This window comes from Polypterus senegalus, chromosome 2 (genome assembly GCF_016835505.1).
Source record: "Polypterus senegalus isolate Bchr_013 chromosome 2, ASM1683550v1, whole genome shotgun sequence".
Lineage (NCBI taxonomy): Eukaryota > Metazoa > Chordata > Cladistia > Polypteriformes > Polypteridae > Polypterus > Polypterus senegalus.
In genome coordinates this window covers 76,104,501-76,131,952 of record NC_053155.1, presented here as the reverse complement: position 1 = coordinate 76,131,952, position 27,452 = coordinate 76,104,501, and the positions used below count along the sequence as shown (strand labels likewise).

Here is a 27,452-nt window from a genome sequence, read left to right as displayed (position 1 = left end):
ATGGGATGAATGGGCGGGGAGATGATGACGTGACTCCCCCACCCGCCTTAACTGTCAATCCCCACAAACACAGTCTCGGAATTTGCATAAGCACACCCTTCACCTACAATTTTAACTTAGTTACAAAGTGATCAAAACTCTCGCTTATATCCTCGTCCTCTCATTAAACTTGTATCCCGCATTACCTGTGGGCATGTGAAACGCCAGCGTAGCCTGTCTATGAACTTAATTTAAAGTTTAGGTTTACACCTTGCTTTCTTTCGAGGTAGCAGCACTCATGAATATGGTATTATATGTCACTTTCGCCGCTTCTTATTGTTTCGCTGCCTTCTCAATTATATAATGCATGTTTTCTTAAGCGCTTTTTGGAGGTCTTCCTGGTTTTCTACGCACTGCGTTGACAGTCAGTTCACGTGATTACTGGGAGGCGTGATGATGTCACACGAAACTCCGCCCCCATCATTGCAGCTCAACTCCATTACAGTTAATGGAGAAAAATACCTTCCAGTTATGACCATTAGGCATAGAATTTCGAAATGAAACCTGCCCAACTTTTGTAAGTAAGCTGTAAGGAATGAGCCTGCCAAATTTCAGCCTTCTACCTACACGGGAAGTTGGGGAATTAGTGATGAGTGAGTGAGTGAGGGCTTTGCCTTTTATTAGTATAGATATATATCTATATATATATATATATATATACACAGATATATATATATACAGATATATATAAATATATATATATATAAATAGATAGATATGACAACAACACTCATATCAATGACAAAACAATTACATTAACAATCATCTTACATTATTTTTAAAATGTTTGCTTTTCTTTTTCATAACTTCTTTAACACACTACTTCTCCGCTGCGAAGCACAGGTATTCTGCTAGTACTGTATATATGACAGCAACACTCATCACTTACAACAGTGACAAAACAATTACATTGACAATCATGTTACGTTATTTTCAAAATGTTTCCTTTTCTTTTTCATTACTTCTTTAACACACTACTTCTCCGCTTCGAAGCGGGTATTTTGCTAGTCTATACTAATAAAAGGCAAAGCCCTCACTCACCGTGGGGGGCGGAGTTTCGTGTGACATCATCACGCCTCCCACGTAATCACGTGAACTGACTGTCAATGCAGTACATAGAAAACAAGGAAGAGCTCCAAAAAGCGCTAAAGAAAACATGCATTATATAATTAAGAAGGCAGGGAAAAAATAAGAAGCAAGCGAGTGACATATACAACTATATTCATGAGTGCAGCTACTTCGGAAAAAAAGCATGGTGTAAACCTAAATTTTAAATTAAGTTCATAGACAGGCTGCTGCTGGCGTTTGTCATGCCCACAGCTAATGCAGGATACAAGTTTAATGAGAGGACGCAGGATATAAACGAGAGTTTTGATCACTTTGTAACTAAGTTAAAATTGCAGGTGAAGGGCTGTGCTTATGCAAATTCCGAGAGACTGTGTTTGTGGGGGGATTGACAGTTAAGGCGGGTGGGGGAGTCACGTCATCATCTCCCCTCCCATTCACCTCATTTCGCTCTGAGCTGAGCTCCGCAGCTAACGCAGTCTTGCGGAAGCAACTTTGTGACGCTGCTACCAAATACTTACAGAAAAATCCACAAGTTAATACACACGCTCTATAGAGTTTCTCCACACTCTGAATCCTCCAGGCACTACTTACAAAAGGTTACATTGACAATCGTGTTACGTTATTTTTAAAATGTTTCCTTTTCTTAGCACAAGCACAGCTGAGAAGCTTCGATGCATGTGCTCCATAACACGTTAAAAAGCACACAAGTCGTTCTACCAAAGAATGGTTAAAGAAGAATAAAGTTAATGTTTTGGAATGGCCAAGTGAAAGTCCTGACATTAATCCAATTGAAATGTTGTGGAAGGACCTGAAACAAGCAGTTAATGTGAGGAAACCCACCAACATCCAAAAGTTGAAGCTGTTCTGTAAGGAAGAATGGGCTAAAATTCCTCCAAGCCGGTGTGCAGGATTGATCAAAAGTTACTGGAAACATTAGGTTGCAGTTATTGCTGCAAAGGGGGTTAAAGCAAAGTTTCACATACTTTTGCCACTCACAAATATGTAATATTCAATCATTTTCCTCAATAAATAAATGACCAAGTATAATATTTTGTCTCATTTGTTTAACTGGTTTCTCTTTATCTACTTTTAGGACTTGAGTGAAAATCTGATGATGTTTTAGGTCATATTTATGCAGAAATATAGAAAATTCTAAAGGGTTCACAAACTTTCAAGCACAACTGTATTAGTAAGGATTAGATATTCTATTAACAGGCCAATATTTGTTTTCCTAGGTCTTGGGCTCAGTAAAAAACAAGATTGAAGTCTTTGCATCTACACAAGAGGATTTTCCTGGAATGTTACGTAAAGCCAGAAAGTACCTAGTGGCACGGGGAAAAGTGGATTGGGCTGAATCACCCACTGTTCTGCCAAATTTACGAAGATCTGAAACACTAGGTAAGTATGGATAGGAGGTTAAAGAAAATAAGTATTAAACTTTTTGCAGCTTGCAGCAGCAGCCAGATAACCTCATGTGAATGTATTTGAATTCAGTCAAAAAGAATTATCAGTCAACATTCTCTTGTATGTTTGAACCCTGTTATCCTTTGGTGTTACTTGTCCTTAGAAATAAAACCCACAGTGATATATGCTTGCCTGAGCTATCAGCAGAACAAACCTTGTTTGATGCTATTACATGTAAATAATAGTCATGATAAATATAACCAGTGTATCTAGGAAAGAATTGCCTTACAATTGTTACAAAATTATATTTGTAAGAAAATTCTACCTACAGTGGTATAACTGGATGGAATCAACATGATTCCTAGTATAGACAATATGAAATCAGATTTTAAACCTAATTTTATCCAATTTGGTAAACTTATTCTAGTGGTTGTTTATAGTGGCACAACCAACATTATTTAATTTTAGTTATTGTGAATTAACAATCACTCCTAATCCATTAACAACTGTGTTTGATGTACTCCCAGATGAGTTTAAAGTAGAGAAAGGAAAAACAAACTGTACTTGCCTTTACTTCACTGCTAGTACTTATCCTGCTCAACTGCAAGAATTCTAGCCCACCTCTTTTAAGTCAGTGGGTAACTGCTATTCTATACTATTTGAAATTTGAAAAAAAAACTAATTCTTACTTGAGAGGATCTGTTCAAAACATTTTTAAAACCTAGCAGGATCTAATCAATAAAATTTTAGAATAAGCATTTATATTGGGTAAAAGGATTCTCTTCCCTCTTTTCTAGTCTTAAACTTTTACTATGGCTGTTGGCCTTCCTCTTGTTCTCTTGGTTGGGGGTTGAACTGAATTTAGATTTGTTAAGTTTGATTTGATTATAATGGGATATTACTTGCTTTTAATAAAATCAATAAAAAATAAATTAAGAAGGTAAGACCTGGACATAATAAAATCTTGTGTCTACTATGAATGTACATGTGACAAATATATGATTACATTAGGCTTTTTTTAAAAAAAAAAACCAGAATTTCAATAACTAGTCATTAAATTTTATTCAGGTACTGATGAATATGTATTTAAGCTTAATACATAATAACAGGAGTCTGCTTGACATCTTACCTTGTGAAAAAGTAAATATTTCTGTCTGAACCAGCAAAACACTAAATACCAAACCACTGCTTCATTGTAAGGGTCTCAATTTGTTCCCTCAGCTGGAGGATCTCCTCTCTGAGAGGCGCATTCATCAAGGGATAGGTCAACAACTGGTGGATTCAGAGCCAAAGTGCAGTCGTGGTCCTGAGGATTTTATTATCCTCCTAGCACAGTATGTCATCCTACGTCAGTCGCTTTCTCCTCCCCCAAACCCCTGGGACCTCATGCACAGTGCATCCAGAAAGTATTCACAGCACATCACTTTTTCCACATCTTGTTGATACAGCCTTGTTCCAAAATGGAATAAATTAATTTTTTCCTCAGAATTCTACACACAACACCCCATAATGACAACGTGAAAAAAGTTTACTTGAGATTTTTTGCAAATTTATTAAAAATAAAAAAAATTGAGAAAGCTCATGTACATAAGTATTCACAGCCTTTGCCATTAAGCTCAAAATTGACCTCAGGTGCATCCTGTTTCCCCTGATCATCCTTGAGATGTTTCTGCAACTTAATTGGAGTCCACCTGTGGTAAATTCAGTTGATTGGACATGATTTGGAAAGGCACACACCTGTCTATATAAGGTCCCAAAGTTGACAGTTCATGTCAGAGCACAAACCAAGCATGAAGTCAAAGGAATTGTCTGTAGACCTCCGAGACAGGATTGTCTCAAGGCATAAATCTGGGGAAGGTTACAGAAAAATTTCTGCTGTGGTGAAGAAAAATATATGCAATGATGACTAAATTTAACTATATAAAGTCAAAACTTGATTATATAAAGTCACGGTCCAAATATATAAAGTCAAAACCTGAGTATATAAAGACGGCGTTGGAATATTTAAAGTTAAAACTTGAGTATATAAAGTCAGAGTTGGAATATATAAAGTAAGTGCTGGAATATATAAAGTCAAAACTTAAATATATAAAATCAGCGCTGGAATATATAAAGTCAAATCTTGAATATATAAAGTCAGTGTCGGAATATACAAAGTCAGCGCTGGGGACAGGGTCACGGGGATCTGCTGGAGCCAATCCCAGCCAACACTGGGCACAAGGCAGGAACCAATCCTGGGCAGGGCACATGCATCATTTTCAAAACATTAACCGAACAGTGTTTTTTTAATTTATTTTTCTGAATACATTTTTGTTAATTTAGTTCAGTTCAGAGTCGTTTCAATCAATATATTTTGACTTTGACTTTATATACTCCGATGTTGACTTTATATAATCAGGAATGACTTTATAAATTCTGACGCTGACTTTATATATTCCGACGCTGACTTTATATATTCAGGTTTTGACTTTATATATTCCAGCGATGACTTTACATATTCAGAAACAATTTTGACTTTATATATACCGACGCTGACTTTATATATTCAAGTTTTGACTTTATATATTCAGAAAAAAGTTTTGACTTTATATATTCCGACAGTGACTTTATATATTCAAGTTTTGACTTTATATATTCTGACGCCGACTTTATATATTCAGAAAATCAATGTATTTGCCTGTTTGGCACCCCATAGTATATGTGTGCGTGTATATATGTACACATGTATGTATATACTGTAGCTCTTAAGCTCAGCTTTCTGTGAAAAAACAATGGGAAAAGCAAGAGGGTAAATAGAAGAATTTCAACGAATACCAAGTGGAGGCAAAGAGAAACTTACCATTTGTTGGTTTAAACAGTGGTATAAACAACAAAAGGAAGTTGATCAAGTGACAGAGTGTCGGAAAAAGTTCACAAAGTCGCACAGTGCCCACAATAAAAAAGAAATTGTCAGATATCAAAGTCGCCGTGAAAAGGCGAGTCGTAGCCCACTGTCTGAGTGTCATATGAAAGCTTATTAGGGTACAGACAAAAAATAGGGACACAGTGGGGAAAAAAGCACGAAATGTCAACTTTAATCTTGAGATTTCCACTTTAATCACGTAGTTTATTTTGTCTTTAAAGTAGAACATCATAAACTTCATCTTAAAATTGTTGAATTTACTAGTTTCTCAAATCCCATCGTAACTAAAGTAGCACGTTAAATGCTTTGTTTTGTATTTGATCTTCTATGTGCTCTATGTGTGTGAATCACTTCGTGCTTCCGGGCTTTCTCTTCCTCCGACAGGACACAGAATCCATTACATCTATAGTAATAAAAGGCAAAGCCCTCACTCACTCACTCATCACTAATTCTCCAACTTCCCGTGTACGTAGAAGGCTGAAATTTGGCAGGCTCATTCCTTACAGCTTACTTACAAAAGCTGGGCAGGTTTCATTTCGAAATTCTACGCGTAATGGTCATAACTGGAACCTACTTTCGTATACTGTATACGGCCATTGTGGGCAGCTCGGTCGCCGTCTGAGGCGGAGTTACGTCTTGCGTCTCGCATCATCACACCTTCCACGTAATTGAGTGCCTGCCCATATAAGGCCGTTCATCAGCAGCAATCCAATAGAAACACTCTGCCGCAAAGGGCTGTGCTCATGGAAAGGAAGATGAGATGGTCAGGGTGGCGTTTGGCACAACTTCAGCGAAACTGCGAAACTTAGCTAACATTAAATAAAGCCGTGGAAAGAGCTCCAAAGAGCACAGAACAAAAAAGCATTACACAATTGAGAAGGCAGCAAAACAATATGAAGCGTGTGACAGATACAAGCATATTCATAAGTGCAGCTACTACGGAAACAAAGCACACGGTAGAAGAAGTCATCCATCCATCCATCCTCATCCGCTTATCCGAGGTTGGGTCGCGGGGGCAGCAGCTTAAGCAGAGAGGCCCAGACTTCCCTCTCCCCGGCCACTTCTTCCAGCTCTTCCGGGAAAATCCCAAGGCGTTCCCAGGCCAGCCGGGAGACATAGTCCCTCCAGCATGTCCTGGGTCTTCCCTGGGGCCTCCTCCCGGTTGGACGTGCCCAGAACACCTCACCAGGGAGGCGTCCAGGAGGCATCCTGATCAGATGCCCGAGCCACCTCATCTGACTCCTCTCGATGCGGAGGAGCAGCGGCTCTACTCTGAGCCCCTCCCAGATGACTGAGCTTCTCACCCTATCTTTAAGGGAAAACCCAGACACCCTGCGGTGGAAACTCATTTCAGCCGCTTGTATTCGCGATCTCGTTCTTTCAGTCACTACCCATAGCTCATGACCATAGGTGAGGGTAGGAGTGTAGATCGACTGGTAAATTGAGAGCTTTGACTTACGGCTCAGCTCCTTTTTCACCACGACAGACCGATGCAGAGCCTGCCTCCATTCTATATATATATTCTATAGCAAAATACCTGCGCTTCGCAGCGGAGAAGTAGTGTGTTAAATAAGTTATGAAAAAGAAAAGGGAACATTTTAAAAATAACGTAACATGATTGTGAATGTAATTGTTTTGTGACTGTTATGAGTGTTGCTGTCATCAAGGATTTGATCATTATTATTTCTTTCAATCAGGGTTGTATTTGGAGGATGTGTTGTGTTCAAGTTACATTCCATGTTTGTCAACCGTTGTAAAGATAACAGGTTTCATTTATCGATTCCTTTCTTACTGCATCAACAAACAGCTCGTCTTCCTCTTTATTTGAGGCATCAAACACTGCATGCACGGGTTCCACGGGAACACTATGTTCCTTTAGCTGGACATTGACGTGTTGTGAGGGTCTGCTGGGAACGGCTGGCAGAGTCCCCTGTCAGAAATAGCTTCAACTCCCACCTCCGGCAGAACTTCAACCACGTTCCGAGGGAGGTGGGGGACATTGAGTCCGAATGGGCCATGTTCCGTGCCTCTATTGTTGAGGCGGCTGACCGGAGCTGTGGCCGCAAGGTGGTCGGTGCCTGTCATGGCGGCAATCCCCGAACCCGTTGGTGGACACCAGTGGTGAGAGATGCCGTCAAGCTGAAGAAGGAGTCCTATAGGACTTTTTTGTCCTGTGGGTCTCTGGAGGCAGCTGATAGGTGCCGGCAGGCCAAGCGAACGCGGCCGGTTGTTGCTGAGGCAAAAACTCGGGCATGGGAGGAGTTTGGAGAGGCCATGGAGAATGACTTTCGGACGGCTTCAAGGAGATGCTGGTCCACCGTCCGGCGTCTCAGGAGGGGGAAGCAGTGCAGTGTCAACACCGTATATGGTGGGGATGGTGCGCTGCTGACCTCGACTCGGGACGTTGTGGGTCAGTGGGAGGAGTACTTCGACGACCTCCTCAATCCCACTAACATGTCTTCCAATGAGGAAGCAGAGCCTGGGGACTCTGAGGTGGGCTCTCCCATCTCTGGGACTGAAGTCACCGAGGTGGTCAAAAAACTCCTTGGTGGCAGGGCCCCGGGGGTGGATGAGATACCAGAGTTCCTTAAGGCTCTGGATGTTGTAGGACTGTCTTGGTTGACACGTCTCTGCAACATCGCATGGACATCGGGAACAGTGCCTCTGGATTGGTAGACCGGGGTGGTGGTCCCCTCTTTAAAAAGGGGGACCGGAGGGTGTGTTCCAACTATAGAGGGATCACACTCCTCAGCCTCCCTGGAAAAGTCTATTCAGGGGTTCTGGAGAGGAGGGTCAGTCGGATAGTCGAACCTCGGATTCAGGAGGAAATTGATTTTCGTCCTGGTCGCGGAACAGTGGACCAGCTCTACACCCTTAGCAGAATCCTGGAGGGTGCATGGGAGTTCGCCCAACCAGTCTACATGTGTTTTGTGGACTTGGAAAAGGCGTTCGACCGTGTCCCTCGGGGAATCCTGTGGGGTGCTCCGGGAGTATGGGGTACCGGACCCCCTGATAAGAGCTGTTCGGTCTCTGTACAACCGGTGTCAGAGCCTGGTCCGCATTGTCGGCAGTAAGTCAAGCCCGTTTCCAGTGAGAGTTGGACTCTGCCAGGGCTGCCCTTTGTCACCGATTCTGTTCATAACTTTTATGGATAGAATTTCTAGGCGCAGCCAGGGTGTTGAAGGGGTCCGGTTTGGTGGACTTAGGATTGGGTCACTGCTTTTTGCAGATGATGTTGTCTTGTTTGCTTCATCAGGCCGTGATCTTCAGCTCTCTCTGGATCGGTTCGCAGCTGAGTGTGAAGCGGCTGGGATGAGAATCAGCACCTCCAAATATGAGAGCATGGTCCTCAGCCGGAAAAGGGTGGAGTGCCCTCTCAGAGTTGGGGGAGAGATCCTGCCCCAAGTGGAGGAGTTCAAGTATCTCGGGGTCTTGTTCACGAGTGAGGGAAGAATATATATGTATATATATACCCCGATCTACATACTGCCAAATAAACGAACCACACGCCATGGCGTTAGCCGACTTGCTGACCAACCACAAGCGTTACCTGGTAGGTAACCACCCATACAGTCAGATTGTGATTCAGACTATGAATGCCTTGAATGTAATTAAATTAATGAGCCACACGCTGTGGCGCAATATTAGAGGCTTTGCATCTGACGCTGATCTCCGAGGTTCCATTCCTGAGAGGGAGTGTAGTGAGTGTGTACGCCTGATGAGCCCAGAATTAGGGCGAAACACGTGTCGCGTTCTCTTTTGCATTATTTGACAGTAAAAACTATTTCAACCATTCTATGATCTGCTTCTCGCAACTGAAAGAGGGCACCGTGGCGGACGTTAGCCGACTTGCTGACCAACCACAAGCGTTACCTGGTAGGTAGCCACCCATACGATCGGATTGTGATTCAGACTATGAATGCCTTGAATGTAATTACCCCGATCTACATACTGCCAAATAAACGAACAACATGCCGTGGCGCATCGTTAGAGTCTTTGCCGCTGATATATATATACACACACATCTATACACATACATATATACAGTTATATATATATATATATATATATACATATACACACATACATATATATACATATACATATATACACATACTGTATATATACACACACATATATACATACTGTATATACAACATATACATATCTACATATATACTGTATATACACATATATATACAAATCTACATATATATATCTACATATATATATTAGGGTGGGACTCGATTAAAAATTAATCCAATTAATTAGAGGCTGTGTAAGAATTAATCTTGATTAATCATATGTATCGCCTACGTAAATTTGCCCCAAATCAAAATTTTTTTTTTTAATTTAAAACGGTTTTAGTGGGCTTACAGAATCAAATAATAGACATGGACATGAATATTGTAAACTGAAGCTGTTTTAATTTCTGAAAAAAGCTTTTAAACTGCATTTGAATTCAAAACAGAAACAAAAATATCATCCCTGGTTAAAATTGGGCAGACTTAAAAATAAAGTGGTAGTTTAAGTACTTTAAGTACATTTTCAGAATAGTATTGTCTTTAAATAATAATAACCAAAATTTCAACATAAAGTGCAGTTTTCTTCTTAAAAAAATAAGTCAGAAACATAAAAGGTAATTTGACCAGCTTACTCTTTAAACTCTGAGTAACATTAGCCAAAATTATTTTGTACATTAGGCTAAAACAGTGTGATCATTGAACATTTTGTAATTAGATGTATTTAGAATTACTAACGGTCACGGAAGTCCAATGATCCCCAGTAAGAGCCACAAAGTCCGCTTTCTGTAATGCATCTAATTTTGCTTGCTTTTCAGTGTGCACAAAACCATGCTTTTATCAAGGCTTCGCTCGGGTAGTCGAAATGATCAGTCGTAGGAACGCGCTTTATTACAATACAATACAATACAATACAGTTTATTTTTGTATAGCCCAAAATCACACAGGAAGTGCCGCAATGGGCTTTAACAGGCCCTGCCTTTTGACAGGCCCCCAGCCTTGACTCTCTGAGAAGACAAGGAAAAACTCCCAATAAAACCTTGTAGGGAAAATGGAAGAAACCTCGGGAAAGGCAGTTCAAAGAGAGACCCCTTTCCAGGTAGGTTGGGCGTGCAGTGGGTGTCAAAAGTAGGGGTCAATACAATACAATATACACAACAGAACAATTCCTTAAGACAGCATAATAAAAATTTTAGAATTACGGTTTAACAGTAGATGATATGACATAATTAGGTTTGGATATTTTTAGAGTCCTGGAGACCTCATCCATCTAGCTGCATCTCCATTTGGCCATGCCACGGCTGAAACGTTGCTCCGATGAAAGGACCCCTCTTTCCCATGATTCCTGTGATCCTCCATCAGGGATGACTTTACCATAGGCAGGCAAACAACTTGGCAGGTGGGCCGTGGCACCAATGGCCACATTTGGGTACCGAGAAAAAAAAACAGAATAGGTGAGGGTTAGTATTCAAATATAATTATCATGTTACTTATGTTATAGTGCTAATGACTAACAACAGAGATGCAGTATGTACAGTTAATCAGCAGCTCTAGTCAGGATATGCTAAACTGAAGTAGTGAGTCTTCAGCCGGGATTTAAAGGCTGAGACCGAGGGGCATCTCTTATGGAAGCAGGAAGACCATTCCACAGTTTAGGGGCCCTGTAACTAAAAGCTCGACCTCCCACTGTTATTTTATTAATCCTTGGAATCCTAAGCAGACCGGCATCTTGAGATCTTAATGTGCTCAGGTTTGTAAGTCATGATAAGTTCAGACAAGTAAGCGGACCTTGGCCATTTAATGCTTTATATGTTAAAAGGAGGATTTTGAAATCTGCCCTGAACTTAACTGGGAGCCAGTGTAAAGATTTAAGAACTGGGGTTATGTGTTCATATTTTCTTGTTCTTGTAATAATTCTTGCAGCGCATTTTGGATTAACTGGAGGCTGTATAGAGAACAGTTTGAACAGCCAGTGAACACCGCATTGCAGTAGTCAATCCTACTAGAGATAAATGCATGAATTAATTTCTCACAATCCTGTTTATTTAGAAAGCGCCTTAATTTCCTAATATTTTTAAGATGGAAAAACATGTTTTGGACGACTTTGTAATATGCTTTAAATGACATGCTAGAGTCAAAGATAACTCCTAGATTGCGGGCTGATTCAGTAAAATTAATTGGGATTCCAACTGAGTTAAATGATGACAAAATATTGCTGTGATCAGCGTCATTCCCTCCAACAATTAACATCTCTGTTTTATCTGTATTTAAAGACAAGTAGTTCTCATTCATCCATTCCTTTAATTCACTAACACAACTAATTAAAGACAACATCGGAGAAACTTCATTTGATTTAAATGAAAGGTATAACTGGGTGTCATCTGCATACGAGTGAAAATTAACATTATGTTTCCTAATGAGAGATCCCAGTGGAAGCATGTAAAGTGAAAACAGTAAAGGTCCCAGTACTGAGCCCTGCGGACACCATATTGAACTTCTGTGTATAATGATGGAGTACTGTCTGCACATTTCTGTACATACTGGAATCGATTTGATAAATAAGAACTGAACCAAGCGAGCACGGGGCCTGTAAGCCCAACATCGTTTTCTAGCCTGTGCAGTAAAATAGAATGGTCAATGGTGTCAAATGCTGCACTTAAGTCCAACAACATAATTACAGTGGAATTTCCTTCATCAGAGGATATCAGAATGTCATTTACAACCCGTGTTAGTGCGTTTCTGTACTATGACCAGTCGAAAGCCAGACTGGAATTTCTCAAATAAATTGTAATGCGTAAGGTGTGACTGAAGCTGACTGGCGACTACTTTCTCTAGTATTTTAGAGAGAAATGGTAAATTTGAAATAGGCCTATAGTTATTTAGTATGTGTGGGTCTAGGTCTGACTTTTTAAGTAAAGGTTTAATGACTGACACTTTTAGTGCATCAGGTACGGTGCCATGCAGTAATGAACTATTGATAATGGTTAGAATAGGCTGCAAGAACATCCATTGCACTTATTACTAGTTTTGTTGGCACTGGATCTAGGGAACAAGTAGTGGGCTTCATTTTAGTAATTAAAGTTAAGACTTCCTGCTCAGTTACAGGATTAAAATTATTAAAGTGCTGAATGCAATGTGCGACAGGGTCTGCTAAGCTAGTATTTGGTTTGTACTGTGATGCTGAGATCTGGGATCTTATATTTTTAATTTTCTCATTGAAGAAGTTCATAAAGTCTGTACTGCTAATATCTGTTGGTATTTTGCACTGTTGATCTGAATTCCCATTTGTTAATTTAGCCACTGCTCTAAAAAGTACCCTAGGATTTTTATTATTGCTATCTATTAATGTAGAATAGTATTCTGAGCGAGCTTTAAAGAGGGCCTTTTTATATTTATTTACACTCTCTGTCCATGCAATTTGAGCTTTATTCCGACTCTAACATTTTTGTAGCTGTGATGTGTGCATCAGTGTAATGGATGTACCAGGAAATCATGCATTGACAAAAGTTCCCGTTTGCTTGGAATTGAAAGTGTGATTAAATGCGTTATTTTTTAACGCGTTATGGAGTACATGCATCGAAGCTTCTCAGCTGTGCTTGTGCTAAGAAAGGGAAAATTTTAAAAATAACATAACATGATTCTGCGTTAACCTAATATTTTTTCATACGTCCCAAACCAAGGAGATGCGAAGGTAAAATGAATCAGGTAGCGCACGTACATAGTCAGTACACCCCCTCTCGGGAATCGAACCTCGAATGTCGGCGTTAGAGGCTTAAGACTCTACAATTAGCCACAGCGTGTGGCTTGTCTATGCTAAAGTATGTATTAGATCGGGTATATATATACATTTATATATATATATACCCGTACCCAGTGGAGAAGTAGAAGTTATGAAAAGAAAAGGGAACATTTTAAAAATAACGTAACATGATTGTCAATATACAGTAATTGTTTTGTGAGTGTTATTGAATGTTGCTGTCATCAAGGATTTGATTATCATTATTTCTTTCAATCAGGCTCGTATTTGTAGGATGTGTTCAAGTTACATTCCGTGTTTGTCAATCGTTGTAAAGATAAGAGGTTTCATTCATCGATTAGTTCCTTACTGCATCAATAAACAGCTCGTCTTCCTCTTTATCTGAGACGTGACAAACTGCATGCACGTTTTTTTTTTTTTTTACGCTGTCTTCCTTTAGCAGGACATTCACTTTTTCCACCGTGTGCTTTGTTTCCGCAGTAGCTGCACTTATGAATATGATTGTATGTATAAGATGCTTCATATTTTTTTGCTGCCTTCTCAATTGTGTAATTCGGTTTTTGTTCAGCACTCTTTGGAACTGTTGCTTTTTGTCTGCGCATTGCGTCAGTTCACGTGAGCCGCTTGGTGTTCTTGCATCGAAGGTTCCCAGCTGTACTGGTGCCATCTCGTGTAATGTCAGCTAAGACCCGGCACTTAAAAGTTTCTCTCGCAGTTTCAATGAGTTTGTGCCAAACACCAACCTGACCATCTCATCTTCCTCTGCATAAGCGCAGTCCTTCACCCGTGAACATTTACCGGCAGTGTTTGTATTGGATTGCCGCTGATGGACGGCCTTATATGGGCAGGCACTAAATTACAACCGCTAGTGGCAGCCTGTCTATGAACTTAATTTAATATAAACTTACGGTTCACGCCGTGCTTTGTTTCCGCAGTAGCTGTACTTATGAATATGCTTGTATGCATCATTTGCTTCATAATGTTTCTCTGCCTTCTCAATTGTGAAATGGCGTTTGTGCTCATCGCTGTTTGGAGTTCTTCCTTGTTCTCTACGTACTTACGTAGGAGGCGTGATGATGTCACACTAAACTCCCCCACGCCATCTCCAACTCAAGACTCCATTACATTATATGGGGAAAAATAGCTTCCAGTTATGACCCTTATGCGTAGAATTTCGAAATGAAACCTGCCCATCTTTTGTAAGTAAGCTGTAAGGAATAAGCCTGCCAAATTTCAGCCTTCTACCTACACGGGAAGTTGGAGAATTAGTGATGAGTCAGTGAGTGAGTGAGTGAGTGAGGGCTTTGCCTTTTATTAGTATATATATATATATGTATATGTGTGTATGTGTATATATATATATATATATATATATGTGTGTATGTGTATATGTGTAGATATATATGTATGTAGATATGTACATATATATATGTGGATGTGTGTGTGTCCTTCCTTTTCTTTCTCCAAGTAACCAATTGCCACACAATCAGCTCTGACGTTAAGCCATCTGTAAGCATAGAACACCGTTTCTTCAAAACTTTTAAGGAACACTGAAATATCTTCGTAGTACATGTTTAATTATTCTATCCATCTGTCCTTCCAGTGTCGCGCCAGCACAAACAAGAACACAGCGCAAGGCAGGAACAATCCGTGAACGGAGAGCAAGTTCCTAGTTAGCGTTGTGGCACCGTGTCCTGTCATGTTTAATTATTAACAATATAGATTATTTAAATGAAGTAAAAGTTTTATCTGTATAATATAAAAAACATATTTTGCTGCATTTCATCTTAAAATGATATCGTCATCATATGTAAATACGCGCTTTATATAGTGGCTCAGGTTGTGCAATATTATAACTGTAATGCAAGTTTACAGTGAGGTGATTGTACTAATAAGTACAAACAGTTCTACAAGGAGCACTTGATGGACTGATTGAGTGCATTTAGAGCTCTTGGGATGAAACTGTTTCTGAACCACGAGGTCCTTACAGACTTTGAAACGTTTGCTGTGGTTGAGGCAGCATGTGCTTAATGCTGTATACCGATAATTCTCTTTCTCAGCTTCTGTAGATCTTTGATTCCCCCTCAGATACAGTGATATAAATACTCTGAGTGGTGCAGTGAGAGCAATATGGAAAAAGATGATCCACTGTGGCAACCCCTAACGGGAGCAGCTGAAAGAAAAAGAAGACAAAGAAGAAGGTGCAGTGAGAGTAACAACGCTAAAGCAGCTCTTATATTTAGAATAGTTTGACCATTCCCTGGACCATTATATTGTTACAAGTTAATTACAATTAGATGCATTAAACTAATAAAAAATATGCAGTTAGTTTCAGTGTATTTATAAAGCCGCGTCAGGGATGTAGATCTGAAAAAGAAAGGGAAACCACATAGGAACAGTAGCACTGCTTTGACGCTGGGTGCCGTCAGTCTGGAAAACCGAGCGGAGAACTTGCGTACGCCAGGGTATGAGGTACCATGGAAATGTGTGTGGCTTATGGCAAGTTTAGGTTTTATACATCACAATTTGAGCGTGGAATCATTCGTATGCAACATTTTTGTGAGTAGGCACCGTTTATACATGAGCTCCCTGGTCTTGAAAGTGGAACGAAGTTGTTCCACTCAAACAACTCAGGAACTGCACCTTTCTTCAACAGTCTCTGCCATGTCTCAACTCCTGGCTCACGAAAATCCTCTGTTTGAAAATGCTAGCTACAAACTCAGGTAGAGGGCTTAACTGTAAAAGCTCTCTCTCCAGATAGTGACGATCCACTTAGATCAGGTTTCCGCATCGGTGGGAAATGTATGTACCTTGTTGTACTTACTACAAGTTCGACATAAAGGTATACAGCAATGTTCAACTGTAGACCTATCTGTACGCTTGAAACTTAAACTTCTTTTTCTCGCACATTCTCACCACTAAACAAAAATCACAACTGCAGTATGGACAATGACAGTGACTGAGCTGGCCGAGATTTCACCGGAAGTACTTAAGCACCCTACATGTGGATATAGCCTGCTGGAAGGAGAAAGAAAAACCAGAGCACATGGAGGAAAACCCACACAAAAGCAGAAAATGCATAATCTACACTGACAAAATCCTGGCTGGCATACGAAACTAAAGGCTCTAGAGGTCTTATGCAGAAGCTGAATATCATGAATGACAGATACTAGTAAGTTACAGATTAGAGTGACACTGAAAGGCTCTGTCACATGCTCCAACTCATGTTATAACCAACAATCTCTATATTTTACATACAGTGGGACGCAAAAGTTTGGGCAACCTTGTTAATAGTCATTATTTTCCTGTATAAATCGTTGGTTGTTACGATAAAAAATGTCAGTTAAATATATCATATAGGAGACACACACAGTGATATTTGAGAAGTGAAATGAAGTTTATTGGATTTACAGAAAGTGTGCAATAATTGTTCAAACAAAATCAGGCAGGTGCATAAATTAGGGCACCACAAAAAAGAAATGAAATCAATATTTAGTAGATCCGCCTTTTGCAGAAATTACAGCCTCTAAACGCTTCCTGTAGGTTCCAATGAGAGTCTGGATTGTGGTTGATGTTATTTTGGACCATTCCTCTTTACAAAACATCTCTAGTTCATTCAGGTTTGATGGCTTCCGAGCATGGACAGCTCTCTTTAACTCACACCACAGATTTTCAATTATATTCAGGTCTGGGGACTGAGATGGCCATTCCAGAACGTTGTACTTGTTCCTCTGCATGAATGACTTAGTGGATTATGAGCAGTGTTTCGGGTCGTTGTCTTGTTGAAAGATCCAGCCCCGGTGCAGCATTCAGCATTGGTCTCCAGAATCTGCTGATACTGAGTGGAATCCATGCGTCCCTTAACTGACAAGATTCCCAGTCTCTGCACTGGCCACACAGCCCCACAGCATGATGGAACCACCACCATATTTTACTGTAGGTAGCAGGTGTTTTTCTTGGAATGCTGTGTTCTTTTTCCTCCATGCATAACGCCCCTTGTTATGCCCAAATAACTCAATTTTAGTTTCATCAGTCCGCAGCACCTTATTCCAAAATGAAGCTGGCTTGTCCAAATGTGCTTGAGCATACCTCAAGCGGCTGTGTTTGTGCTGTGGACAGAGAAAAAGCTTCCTCTGCATCACTCTCGCATACAGCATCTCCTTGTGTAAAGTGTGCCGAATGGTTGAACGATGCACAGTGACTCCATCTACTGCAAGATGATGATGTAGGTCTTTGGTGCTGGTCTGTGGGTTGACTCTGACTGTTCTCACCATTCATCGCTTCTGCCTATCCGAAATCTTTCTTGGTCTGCCACTTCGAGCCTTAACTTGAACTGAGCCTGTGGTCTTCCATTTCCTCAATATGTTCCTAACTGTGGAAACAGACAGCTTAAATCTCTGGGACAGCTTTCTGTATCCTTCCCCTAAACCATGATGGTGAACAATCTTTGTCTTCAGGTCATTTGAGAGTTGTTTTGTGACTCCCATTTTGCTACTCTTCAGAGAGAACATTAAAGGAGGAGGGAAACTTACAGTTGACACCCTTAAATACTCTTTCTCATTATAGGATTCACCTGTGTATGTAGGTCAGGGGTCACTGAGCTTACCAAGCCAATTTGAGTTCCAATAATTAGTTCTAAACGTTTTGGAATCAATAAAATGACAACGGTGCCCAGATTTATGCACCTGCCTGATTTTGTTTGAACAATTATTGCACACTTTCTGTAAATCCAATAAACTTCATTTCACTTCTCAAATATCACTGTGTGTGTCTCCTATATGATATATTTAACTGACATTTTTTATCGTAACAACCAACGATTTATACAGGAAAATAATGACTATTAACAAGGTTGCCCAAACTTTTGCATCCCACTGTAGATGGATTAACCATGTTGCAGCATGTAAGATACCTCTCCAGCAAACACATAATTTCTCATGTGAATATAGCTTACTTTAATTTGCAGTATGATAAAACAGCAAAATAAAATTTATGCATGGTTTTCACTGCTCTTTACATTCTGCTTGTACCAAGTTTAAACTTAACATTTTTGAGATCAAGTGTCACATCTTAAATTGTCCAACATTTTTTTTTCTCCAACCAAGCTCACCAAAAATGCGTACTGCTACATAAGTTTGAATAAATCAATATAATGTTTAGAAATGTTGTATGAAAACATTACATGCCTTTAAATGAAAATGTTTGATTATATTTTTATACTTTTTGAAATACATTACTAAAAAAATAGAACCTTATTTCCAGTTTCTTCATCTATGCATTTTAAAGGCACTTAATCCAAGACAATAGTCATAAGGGTAAAGATTGTATTTTAGCAGCAATGCTAAACAAATCCTAGAACAGTGAGTTACAAGCCTCATTCATGCACACCCACACTGGCCCAGCTTTGTCTCACCTAAACTAACATCATTGGAATGTAGAAGAGTGAACATCCATTTCCTAAGAAAATACACACAGTCTCACATACACACAGGGGAATTGTAAAACCTCCACACAGACAATGATCAGTGTGCCATGATGTTGCATCAAGCGTGCAATATTTACATTTTCTTTTGAAAATATTCTTTTGTTTTGAAGCATTTTTTTGATAATTTATGTTATACATCATTGTCTTCAATAGGTACACATCACCAATTTTAGACGCATTTTGGAAGGTTAGCATACATTACAGTTTTTATATGTAATTTTCAAATGGAACCCAAGTAGGTGAAATGACTTGACCAGGGTCAAGTAAAAATTAAACTCTTCTTTATTTTTTAATACGCAGTAGATCATTCTGAAGAGTGCTACCTGCTTTCAGATCACAAGGATGACTCATTGCAAGGATATTAATAGTGAATGATACCCCTACGCATCAGCCATTTCTTGTACCAAGCTAGGATGAGAAATCTGTACTTGCATAGTATCTTATTTTTTATACCCCCTTTATCTTTGATTTTTCTTACTAGGAACATAGTTTTCATATTTTTACATTTTCATTTAATTTTCTCAGTTTCTTGTTTTTTTATTTTTTGAAGAAAGTAAACGGCATTGTGTAATTTGTGTACATGTGAAAAAAGAACAAAGAAACTTCATATTCATATATGAATATATATAGCATGTTACTGAAGCATTTTAGTTTTAAAAGAAAAAACGATGACACAATAAAAATGTTTTTTGATAAGGAATAGGAGTCATAGTCCAAGTTATACCATGTTGCAAACCAAAAATGTCAACCTTTTTCAGCATATATTTTCATAGAATGTTGGTACTCATTTTAACAGTTGGTGTGTTCACCACAAGCAACTGACATATATTAAAATATTTCTGAAAAGCTTGATGAATCTTTGCAGCAATTATACATTTGTAAATGAAGAAAAACTCTTTAAAATATGTATTACAAAGGAAACAATGATCAAATATAGCTTTTATTTGCACAAGTACTGCGACCTTATTAAGAAACAAAGAAGTTACCATAATCTCCTTTTTTTTTTATTTCAGGACAGATCATGGCAGGTATGACTCCGGTTTGGAGTCAGACATTTTGTTTTAAATTATATTATAGATTTCAGGAATTCTTGTTTCACAGGTCAGTCATGTCCAATTATGTTTGTCAGAAGGTAGCAGCTAGGAGGCAATTCTGAATGACAGGACAAGGAAATGAAGATCAATAAGTATGACAATAAGACAAAAAAGTATTTTAAAATTTATTGACAGACCTCTTTATTCAGGCTGATCAAAAATATTTTAAAAACAGGAATGGCTGGAATCACAAAGTGCTGAAGCTTATTTAGGTTTCTTATCTTCAAGAAGTGAAGTGATAAAGGCAACCTTTGATCTGCATCCTTTGATCTGACTGTTGGGTATGTTTATGGCTGCTGCTCAAAGTTCAGTCTGCCTTGGTTCAAGAAACCCTTGTACTTTATAAGGTCTCCTAAAAAAATGCCCAGGGTGGAGGAAATCGGGCTCACATGTGAGGGATTGTAAAAACTGTTTCAATGTGCTCTTTGGTATGTATGTAAGTTACTTTATCTTAACTAACACCCTCTTTATTTCAAGAGTGCTCATGTTTTTGATGCTGCCCTTTCCTATTGGTGTTAGAAGGTAATAGCAAGAAGGTAATTTTGATTGATTGCATTTGGATGTGATAATTGATAATTATGTGGACTAGACAACAGAGTATTCAAATTGCTGGTGGGTCCAGAAACCAAAAAATAACAAAAGAACGATGCATTAAAGTAAAAAACTGTATCCAAATATCAAAATGAAAATTCCTGGTCTATGTCCTTTTCCAGTCAGAACTAACATATTTGCAGAAAATAGTTTTTAAATTTCTTTCATTCAAAGTTGGGTAAAGATGCATCAGAGAGTGTTCTGACCTCTTTTATAGCAGTGACACAGTGACATCATGGGCCATTCTGGTGACATGGCGGGCAACACAAAGTGATCACCATCAACTGTATAGCTGCGACCATAAAATCAAACCACAAAAAGGCAATGACTGTCTGAGAAATGGTAAACAAAATGGCACAACAATATCCCTATCAAAATAACAATAAAAATTAATAACAATGACAAAAAATACAATAAAATTAAAAAAAATCGAGGGGCATGTATACCATGACATAATACATTTATAACATGCTTGCTGTATGATATCAACTAGGATTTATAAAATTCAGCACAAGATTCTTTTCAATTGCTCTGACGTGGTCTTTCAACTGGAACCATATCATGGTGTTTTCTCCATCATGAATTTATTTGGGTTTTTGACAAGTTTTCATTTCATCTGTTGCCCACTTTGTTCTGTTACAGCTCTGCCTCCAGTTTTCCTTTTTTCCTCAAAAAGCAGAACATTACAATGGCATACTACTTGATCAAGCAAATAATAATAACATAATGGATACAGCAGTTCACTTCAAATTCAGTCCCATGAATGGACTTTCAGCTGTCTCTCCAGGTCCACCATCAGCTGTGAGTCTTTTTCAAAGGCCAAGACTCCTATAGAGTTACTGAAAATTCTGTTCGTCATACTTTTATGGCAGAACCTCATCTTTAAATATTACATTGCATTACAGCTTTGATCCAGTTATAACTTTTTCTGTGGTTGCTTGACTTATTTATGGCTGATCATCCAGGGATTGAAATTAATTGGGAATATGTACATATATATAAAAAGATAAATCTGGCCTTTTTATCCCTGCGACATTGGGCAAGTATTTCCCTGGAATCTTGATTTACCTCTTTTATATATACAGTACATGAACTTAAATTCTAATACGTGGTGTCAAGCCACCTTTGCTGAACTTGAACAGTTATCTTCAGCTGTTATTATGATGGATGAACCAAACAGTAATAAAACAGTTCACCATATTTAACAAGTAAAATAACTGGTGCCCATTTAGCAGAAAACTGTGTAATGTTCTAAACAAAAAAGTAAGCATATATGCAGAAGCGTAACCACTTCTGTATTAAATTACAGAAATAGTATAGAAAAGTTTTAAAAAGCATATAAGGTGCAGATATATTTATAATTGAGAAATCTGGTCTATTGTTCTCTAATCTTATCATGTGTATAGCTTCTTATAATGTCCTGATAATGAAAAAAATTTATTGTATTTGCCATTGTACTGGACAGTGGGTGAGGTTAACCAATAAAATGCAAGACATCTTCCAAGAGTCTTTACCTAATTGGGTTGCTGTTTTTTCTTCTTGGTTAACAGGCAGCCTCAGACAGTTTAAAAAAAATATTATGATTACATTAAATATTATGTTTAAAAGTTGGTTCATTGATAATAATAACAATAATAGCAGTAATGATAATGATGATGAATTTTATTTATATGGTACCTTTCCCATGCTCACGTGATGTTGTTCAGTAAAGTGTAAGACCTTCTGTGGAAACCAGAGCCTCTCTGGCTGCCCCAAACCCAATACAGACAAGCAGAGACACGATTTTCAGCATAACATATGTTTATTTACAAAAGGGGAAGTACGTCTCCCTTGCTCCCCTCAACAGCACAGTGCACAGAGCACCAAATATACAGTCCATTCTGTCTTCTTATTCTTCTTCTGCTGCTGCATCCTCGTCATCGTCTCTCCTTTCTGTCTCTATGGTCAAGCTTTGTCCCTATTCCTCCCTACTCTGGCTCGTTGAGTGGAGTGAGGCAGCTCCTTTTATTTTGGCCCTGGGAGTGTTCCAGATTACTCATTAATCAGGCCTAGAATCACTCCCAGGTGTGGTGCGCAATATAGGGCTCTACAGCTTCCCCTGGTAGCACCCACAGAACCCAACAGGGCTACGCCAAACTCCAACTCCCAGCCTGCCCTGGGGGAATCCATGGTGCCAAAGCTGCCCCTCTAGCTTTCCGGGGGAGGTAGTGTATTATAGATGCTGTTTTCCCCGGACCTCCCACCCAAGCTGGCAATGGCCGTGGCCGCAGCCGCCTGTCATACTTATTCATTGAGTATTCCAGAAATTTCCCACAACACTCAAAAACTATGATAGGTGGCAAAATTTGCAGGAAGGGGGTTTGTAGGCTTAATATTATGCTGTTTTTTCCCCCCATCATCTGTGGTTTGTAGTCTTTTAAAAACATTGGTTGTAAGCCAGAATTCTAGATTTTAAAGTAAGAGTCCTTTAATCAAATAAATCATATATGAGAATTTACAGAATTATGAATAACTTTCTACCACCTTCTGGCATTGTCCATAATATGTACCAGATATAATTAACTCAAAAGGGATTTCTACAGATATGGTATTGTTTGAGTGATAATTCTATTAGACAAAAAATTTCAAAAACTGAGTTTGACCGTTTTATCTCTTGTTTCTCTTCAGTAAAAAGCCGAAAGACATCCCTTGGTGAACTGATACTGCGGCATACTAACAGTCCTACAAGAGCTAAGCAAGCTGCCCAGTTTGCTTTTGCCCATGTGAGAGATGGTGGACAAGTTCTACACAGTGCCCTTTTCAGAGGCTCAGCTCTTGGAACAGTGGAACGACAGAATGAAGCACTACGTGTCAAAAATGCTGTATACTGTGCTATTATTTTTACTGAATTTTTAAAGGAACTAGCTGCTTTAGCTCAAGAGCATGCTGTGACTACACCTTTTCCACTGTACCAAGAAACAGAGGAGTGATAACACTGAGTTTGCAGAATACGGATTCTTGAGATTCAGTAGTCACAGCATTATGCCAGTAATGCAGGATGACTATGCAGACTTTTAATGACACATGCATAGTAAAGGAAGAATGGGCTTACGTGATTCTGTTAAATGCAAAGTTGATACCATCATGGCCTTTGAAGCACCACTTTTAATGTAAGATATGAAGGATTTAAGAAATCTTTTCTGTTATGAACTGGAAGATACTGTTTCTGTACGCAAATGACTTTGTTCTATTAGGAATCTAATGAGGACCTTTTCTTATCTAAATTAAACATATCAGTATAAAATGGACTCATTTTTGGAAAGCTCTATTGTCTTCCTCCTAAGAGTCATAAATGTTACTTCATTTAGCTGGATATCTTTTGTTTGCCATCTGTCTGTGTATCCGTCTTTGAACACAAGAATTTACTGTTCTCTTTGGTAAGTTTCTATATTATCTACCAACTGATATCTAGAAGGCTCAGTAATAGGTTTTATTTAATGCAGTTAACTGTGTTTCATTATTTTTAGCAGGTACGAGAACCGAAATCTAGAGCATTGTATTCCTGTATTGAGCAGACCAATCTCTACATACATGGAGTTGTCTTACTGCTCTGTAATATATCTGTGTCTCAGTTTAGTTGTAGGGTTCACTGTCTTAAAGGTCTGTGTGGCTTTGGCATATTTTCTCAACCTGTCTCTAGACTAGGAACTGGAGTAAAAAGACAACCTTTTTTTTTTTTTACTGGTAGACTAAACATGTCACCCGTCACAAAAAAACTGCTTTAAAAAACGATTTGGTTGCCTAAAGAGAGATTAAATACCTGCAGCTTCAGTTTTCTGTGACTTTACATTTATTTCATTTATATCTTTTATTTTCTCCCTATGAAATGAAAGTCCTAATTGACATTTGTTGTGTTCTATATGTAATAGACATTACAAGTCAGTGATTCAAAAATTATCATCAATTGAAACTGATGCATTTCTCTGTGATGTGTACTTAGTTACCTATCACATTTTGTGCATTCTGATTTACATTTTTCAAATTCCTCTATAACGCATCAATTTTATGTGAAATGCTTGTACAGTTTATGTGCAGCAGCCGTGTATTTCTACATAGCTAATGTTAGTTTATTACTGTTTTCAAATCATGCATTTCCATATAATATCTAAGATGTTTTGAAAAATATTAAAAACTTAAACCCTGCTTTTTTTTTTTTAAATATTTATATTTACACAATAATTGTTCATTGATCATTTTTAGAAAAAATAAACTTGCACAGTATAATACGCATTAAGTATTATGTCTGTTCTTAATAAGATGAATTTTTTGCATCACTATGTAAATGTATATTCCAAAAAGTATATTTCCCCACCCATTGTTTACCAGTATGTCATTTAATTAATTTCTGTGGCACTTTTGAGAATTTGTTTAAATTATCGGTGCTAGTTGACTATAAAAAGGAGAATAGAAATTAGGGTTTAAAGCACTAAAAAGCAGATCAATGCCAGCTCTTAATCATATCTGCATAGGTATCACAGAGTGCATTGAACACTTGTGTTTCTCACTCTAAATTATCAGGTTATTTTGATTTTTAAATAATTAATGTAAGAGTGAATGAATGAAAAATAGGATTGAAAGGGAATTAATTGTTTTAAAGTTATGAATGCAGTGATTTATAACGTGTTTCTATTTGTATTTTATCATTATTGACTGAGCTCCACTCAGGGCCTTATTGTTCACTTGTCTTATAGAGTGTTTGCTTCATTTTTAGAATAAAACATCTTAAAACTCATAAATTAACCCTATCAGAGATCCCAACTCATCACAGCAAGCTCTTTCAGTCATTTTATTTTATTTTATTTTATTTTATATATTTTTTGGGATATACTGTATTTAAATTTGAGTGTTTTTCCTTTTTGTTACTTGGCATTTACATTCAGTATTTTCAAGAAGTGTAATTCAGTGGTAAATCTGAATTATACAAACCCTAAGAAATTATTTGCTTATATTTTTTATTATTATTTTAAATCTATTTTTCATGATCTAAATTGAAATACTAATTTCTTAAATGTCACATATTTATTTCATCAATGAGGTGTGGTTTATGGCATATTATTTACAGTAATTGTTGCTCCATTGGGCTTGCTTGAAAGGAGCTGTGCTTTAATTTTGGATTATTGTACTGTTGATTGTTGAAAAAAAAAATTATATTTGAATTTTACCTAATTCATTGTTTAATTTGCACATTCTGTAGGTTCTGGTGTGTGTGTTAAAAAGGAGACAACAACTCATTATCTCCATTTTTTTGAAATCTATGCAACTCATTTCCATTATTCAATCATGCTGGCATCACTTGATGCATTTGTGTAATCTGTAAATAATGTATACAACAAGATAAAACACAAATGAATGTTGCTAGAAATATTTTTATATATTTAAAATAAAAGTAAGTCAAAGACTGTAACTAAAAAGGGAATGGTTTTATTAATTTATAAATGTTTTGACTTAGCAATAACGTCTATGGTCTAGCTAATCCCAGTCCAGCAATTTCTATAGACAGATGTTCTCTTTACAGACACCTTTGAAACTTTTCTGCATTCACTTATCTTTGAGAACAATCACATTTTGGTGAGTGCAGATAACAGTGTCTGAGTTTTCTGAGACTGTTCGGTGATAGGTGCCACTCCCATGCACAGTAAATTTAAAAGTAAATATAAATAAGAACATTGAAAAAATTGGCCTATGTGGCCCACAGTTATTGTGCTTCTTTGTCTAACATCAGGAACTTCTGCTTCTCAGGTTGAGATTTAACAGATTGCTGTTAAAGTACAATTCAAAGACCTCCTTTTTAAACAATCCTTTTAGCTTGACTGGCTCATTCAAACCATATTGCATCACCTTTACACTAAGTGAACCTCTTCAGTCACTGGATGTCTGTCTGGGATGTGCATGCCACTGTAGGAGATTGCTGGGTATTTTCTAGTCTTTTTCTTTCTGGTCTTATTAGGGACATGTCAGCTGGATGAATTCAGTACAGTATAGAGTGGACCTTAACTGTTCCTAAAGTTTTATTTGATTCGATCGGAGGGTAAAGCTGGAAGCATTTTTATTTCCATAAAATGTTGAGGGTTTGATGAAATATTGCATTTCTTTTGCATGTTAAATTTGATTTTTGCACAGTTAATTTTGCTGTTCCTATTTTTGTCATTGCCTCTGTACATGGAAATATTTTCTGTTTGTGAAAATTCAACAAAATAAATTGTCTGATCTCATTCTTACATTCTTAATTGTCTTAGTATGTTCAGTTAATTTAGGAAAGTTTGTATGTGTTAATTTATTTAACTTGCAAAACTGCCTGACTGTCACCATTGAGAAATGGCTCAAGGTTCCATCCCCTTCCAGCTATGGACCTGGGGCCTCGGGGTTGGAAGTAAATATTTTTTTTTTTTTTTTTTTAATTATGTGTCTCTTGCTCAGCTGATCAAGTAGACCCTTGACTACTACTGCAACTTGATTTGAGGGATGAGGGTTGGGGAGTATCATTTTATGTCTCTCTCTCAGCCTTGCTCTCCTGACCTAAGATATTGCTCGCCTGTGACATTTGAGTACTCATCCAGGATCATTTGAGTAGATTAACATACATGCTACAACCAACCAGTTATCATGTAAGTACAATAAATACTTATTTTAGCACCATTATAATGCACTGTTTGTCGTACCTGCTCATAGACAGAATGTAGTGGCCATAGTCCCACATGCTGACCCCATTCTACAGATTCAGTATCCTAAGGGGTGGAACACTTTATGTCTAGTATGATGAATACCAGTTGATATCTCAGCAAGAGGTGTTTGTCCTTTGATATGTGGTTTACAGTAAGTGCCAATTAGTGCAACGTAACATAAATTTAACTAAAGGACAAACCAAATTACCATACTTCTGCTGCTAAAAACCAGTGTATGCGTGCGTGTGTATGTGAATGTGAGTGAGAGAGAAAGAAACAGTCTGCTCCAAGTGTGGTTGCAGTTTCACTGTCGTGTCTCAGCAAGTGTTCCTCCCCAGCTGAGTTTCAGATTCGTGTTTTTTATTTGTGTTTGCCTTTATTGCTTGACA

The 27,452-nt window shown here is 38.2% G+C and overlaps 1 protein-coding gene across 2 annotated transcripts in view; it reads left to right on the top strand.

The window, feature by feature from the left end:
- The window catches only part of fhip1b (FHF complex subunit HOOK interacting protein 1B), a 189,410-nt gene extending 162,787 nt beyond the window's left edge, over nucleotides 1–26,623 (top strand). For both annotated transcript variants that reach the window (XM_039744021.1, XM_039744022.1), the window contains exons 11-12: nucleotides 2,343–2,505; nucleotides 23,030–26,623. In XM_039744021.1, the coding sequence (XP_039599955.1) occupies nucleotides 2,343–2,505; nucleotides 23,030–23,331 (465 nt within the window). In that variant the 3' untranslated portion in view covers nucleotides 23,332–26,623. The remainder of the gene's footprint in view (nucleotides 1–2,342; nucleotides 2,506–23,029) is intronic.
- The last annotated feature ends 829 nt before the right edge of the window (nucleotides 26,624–27,452 follow it).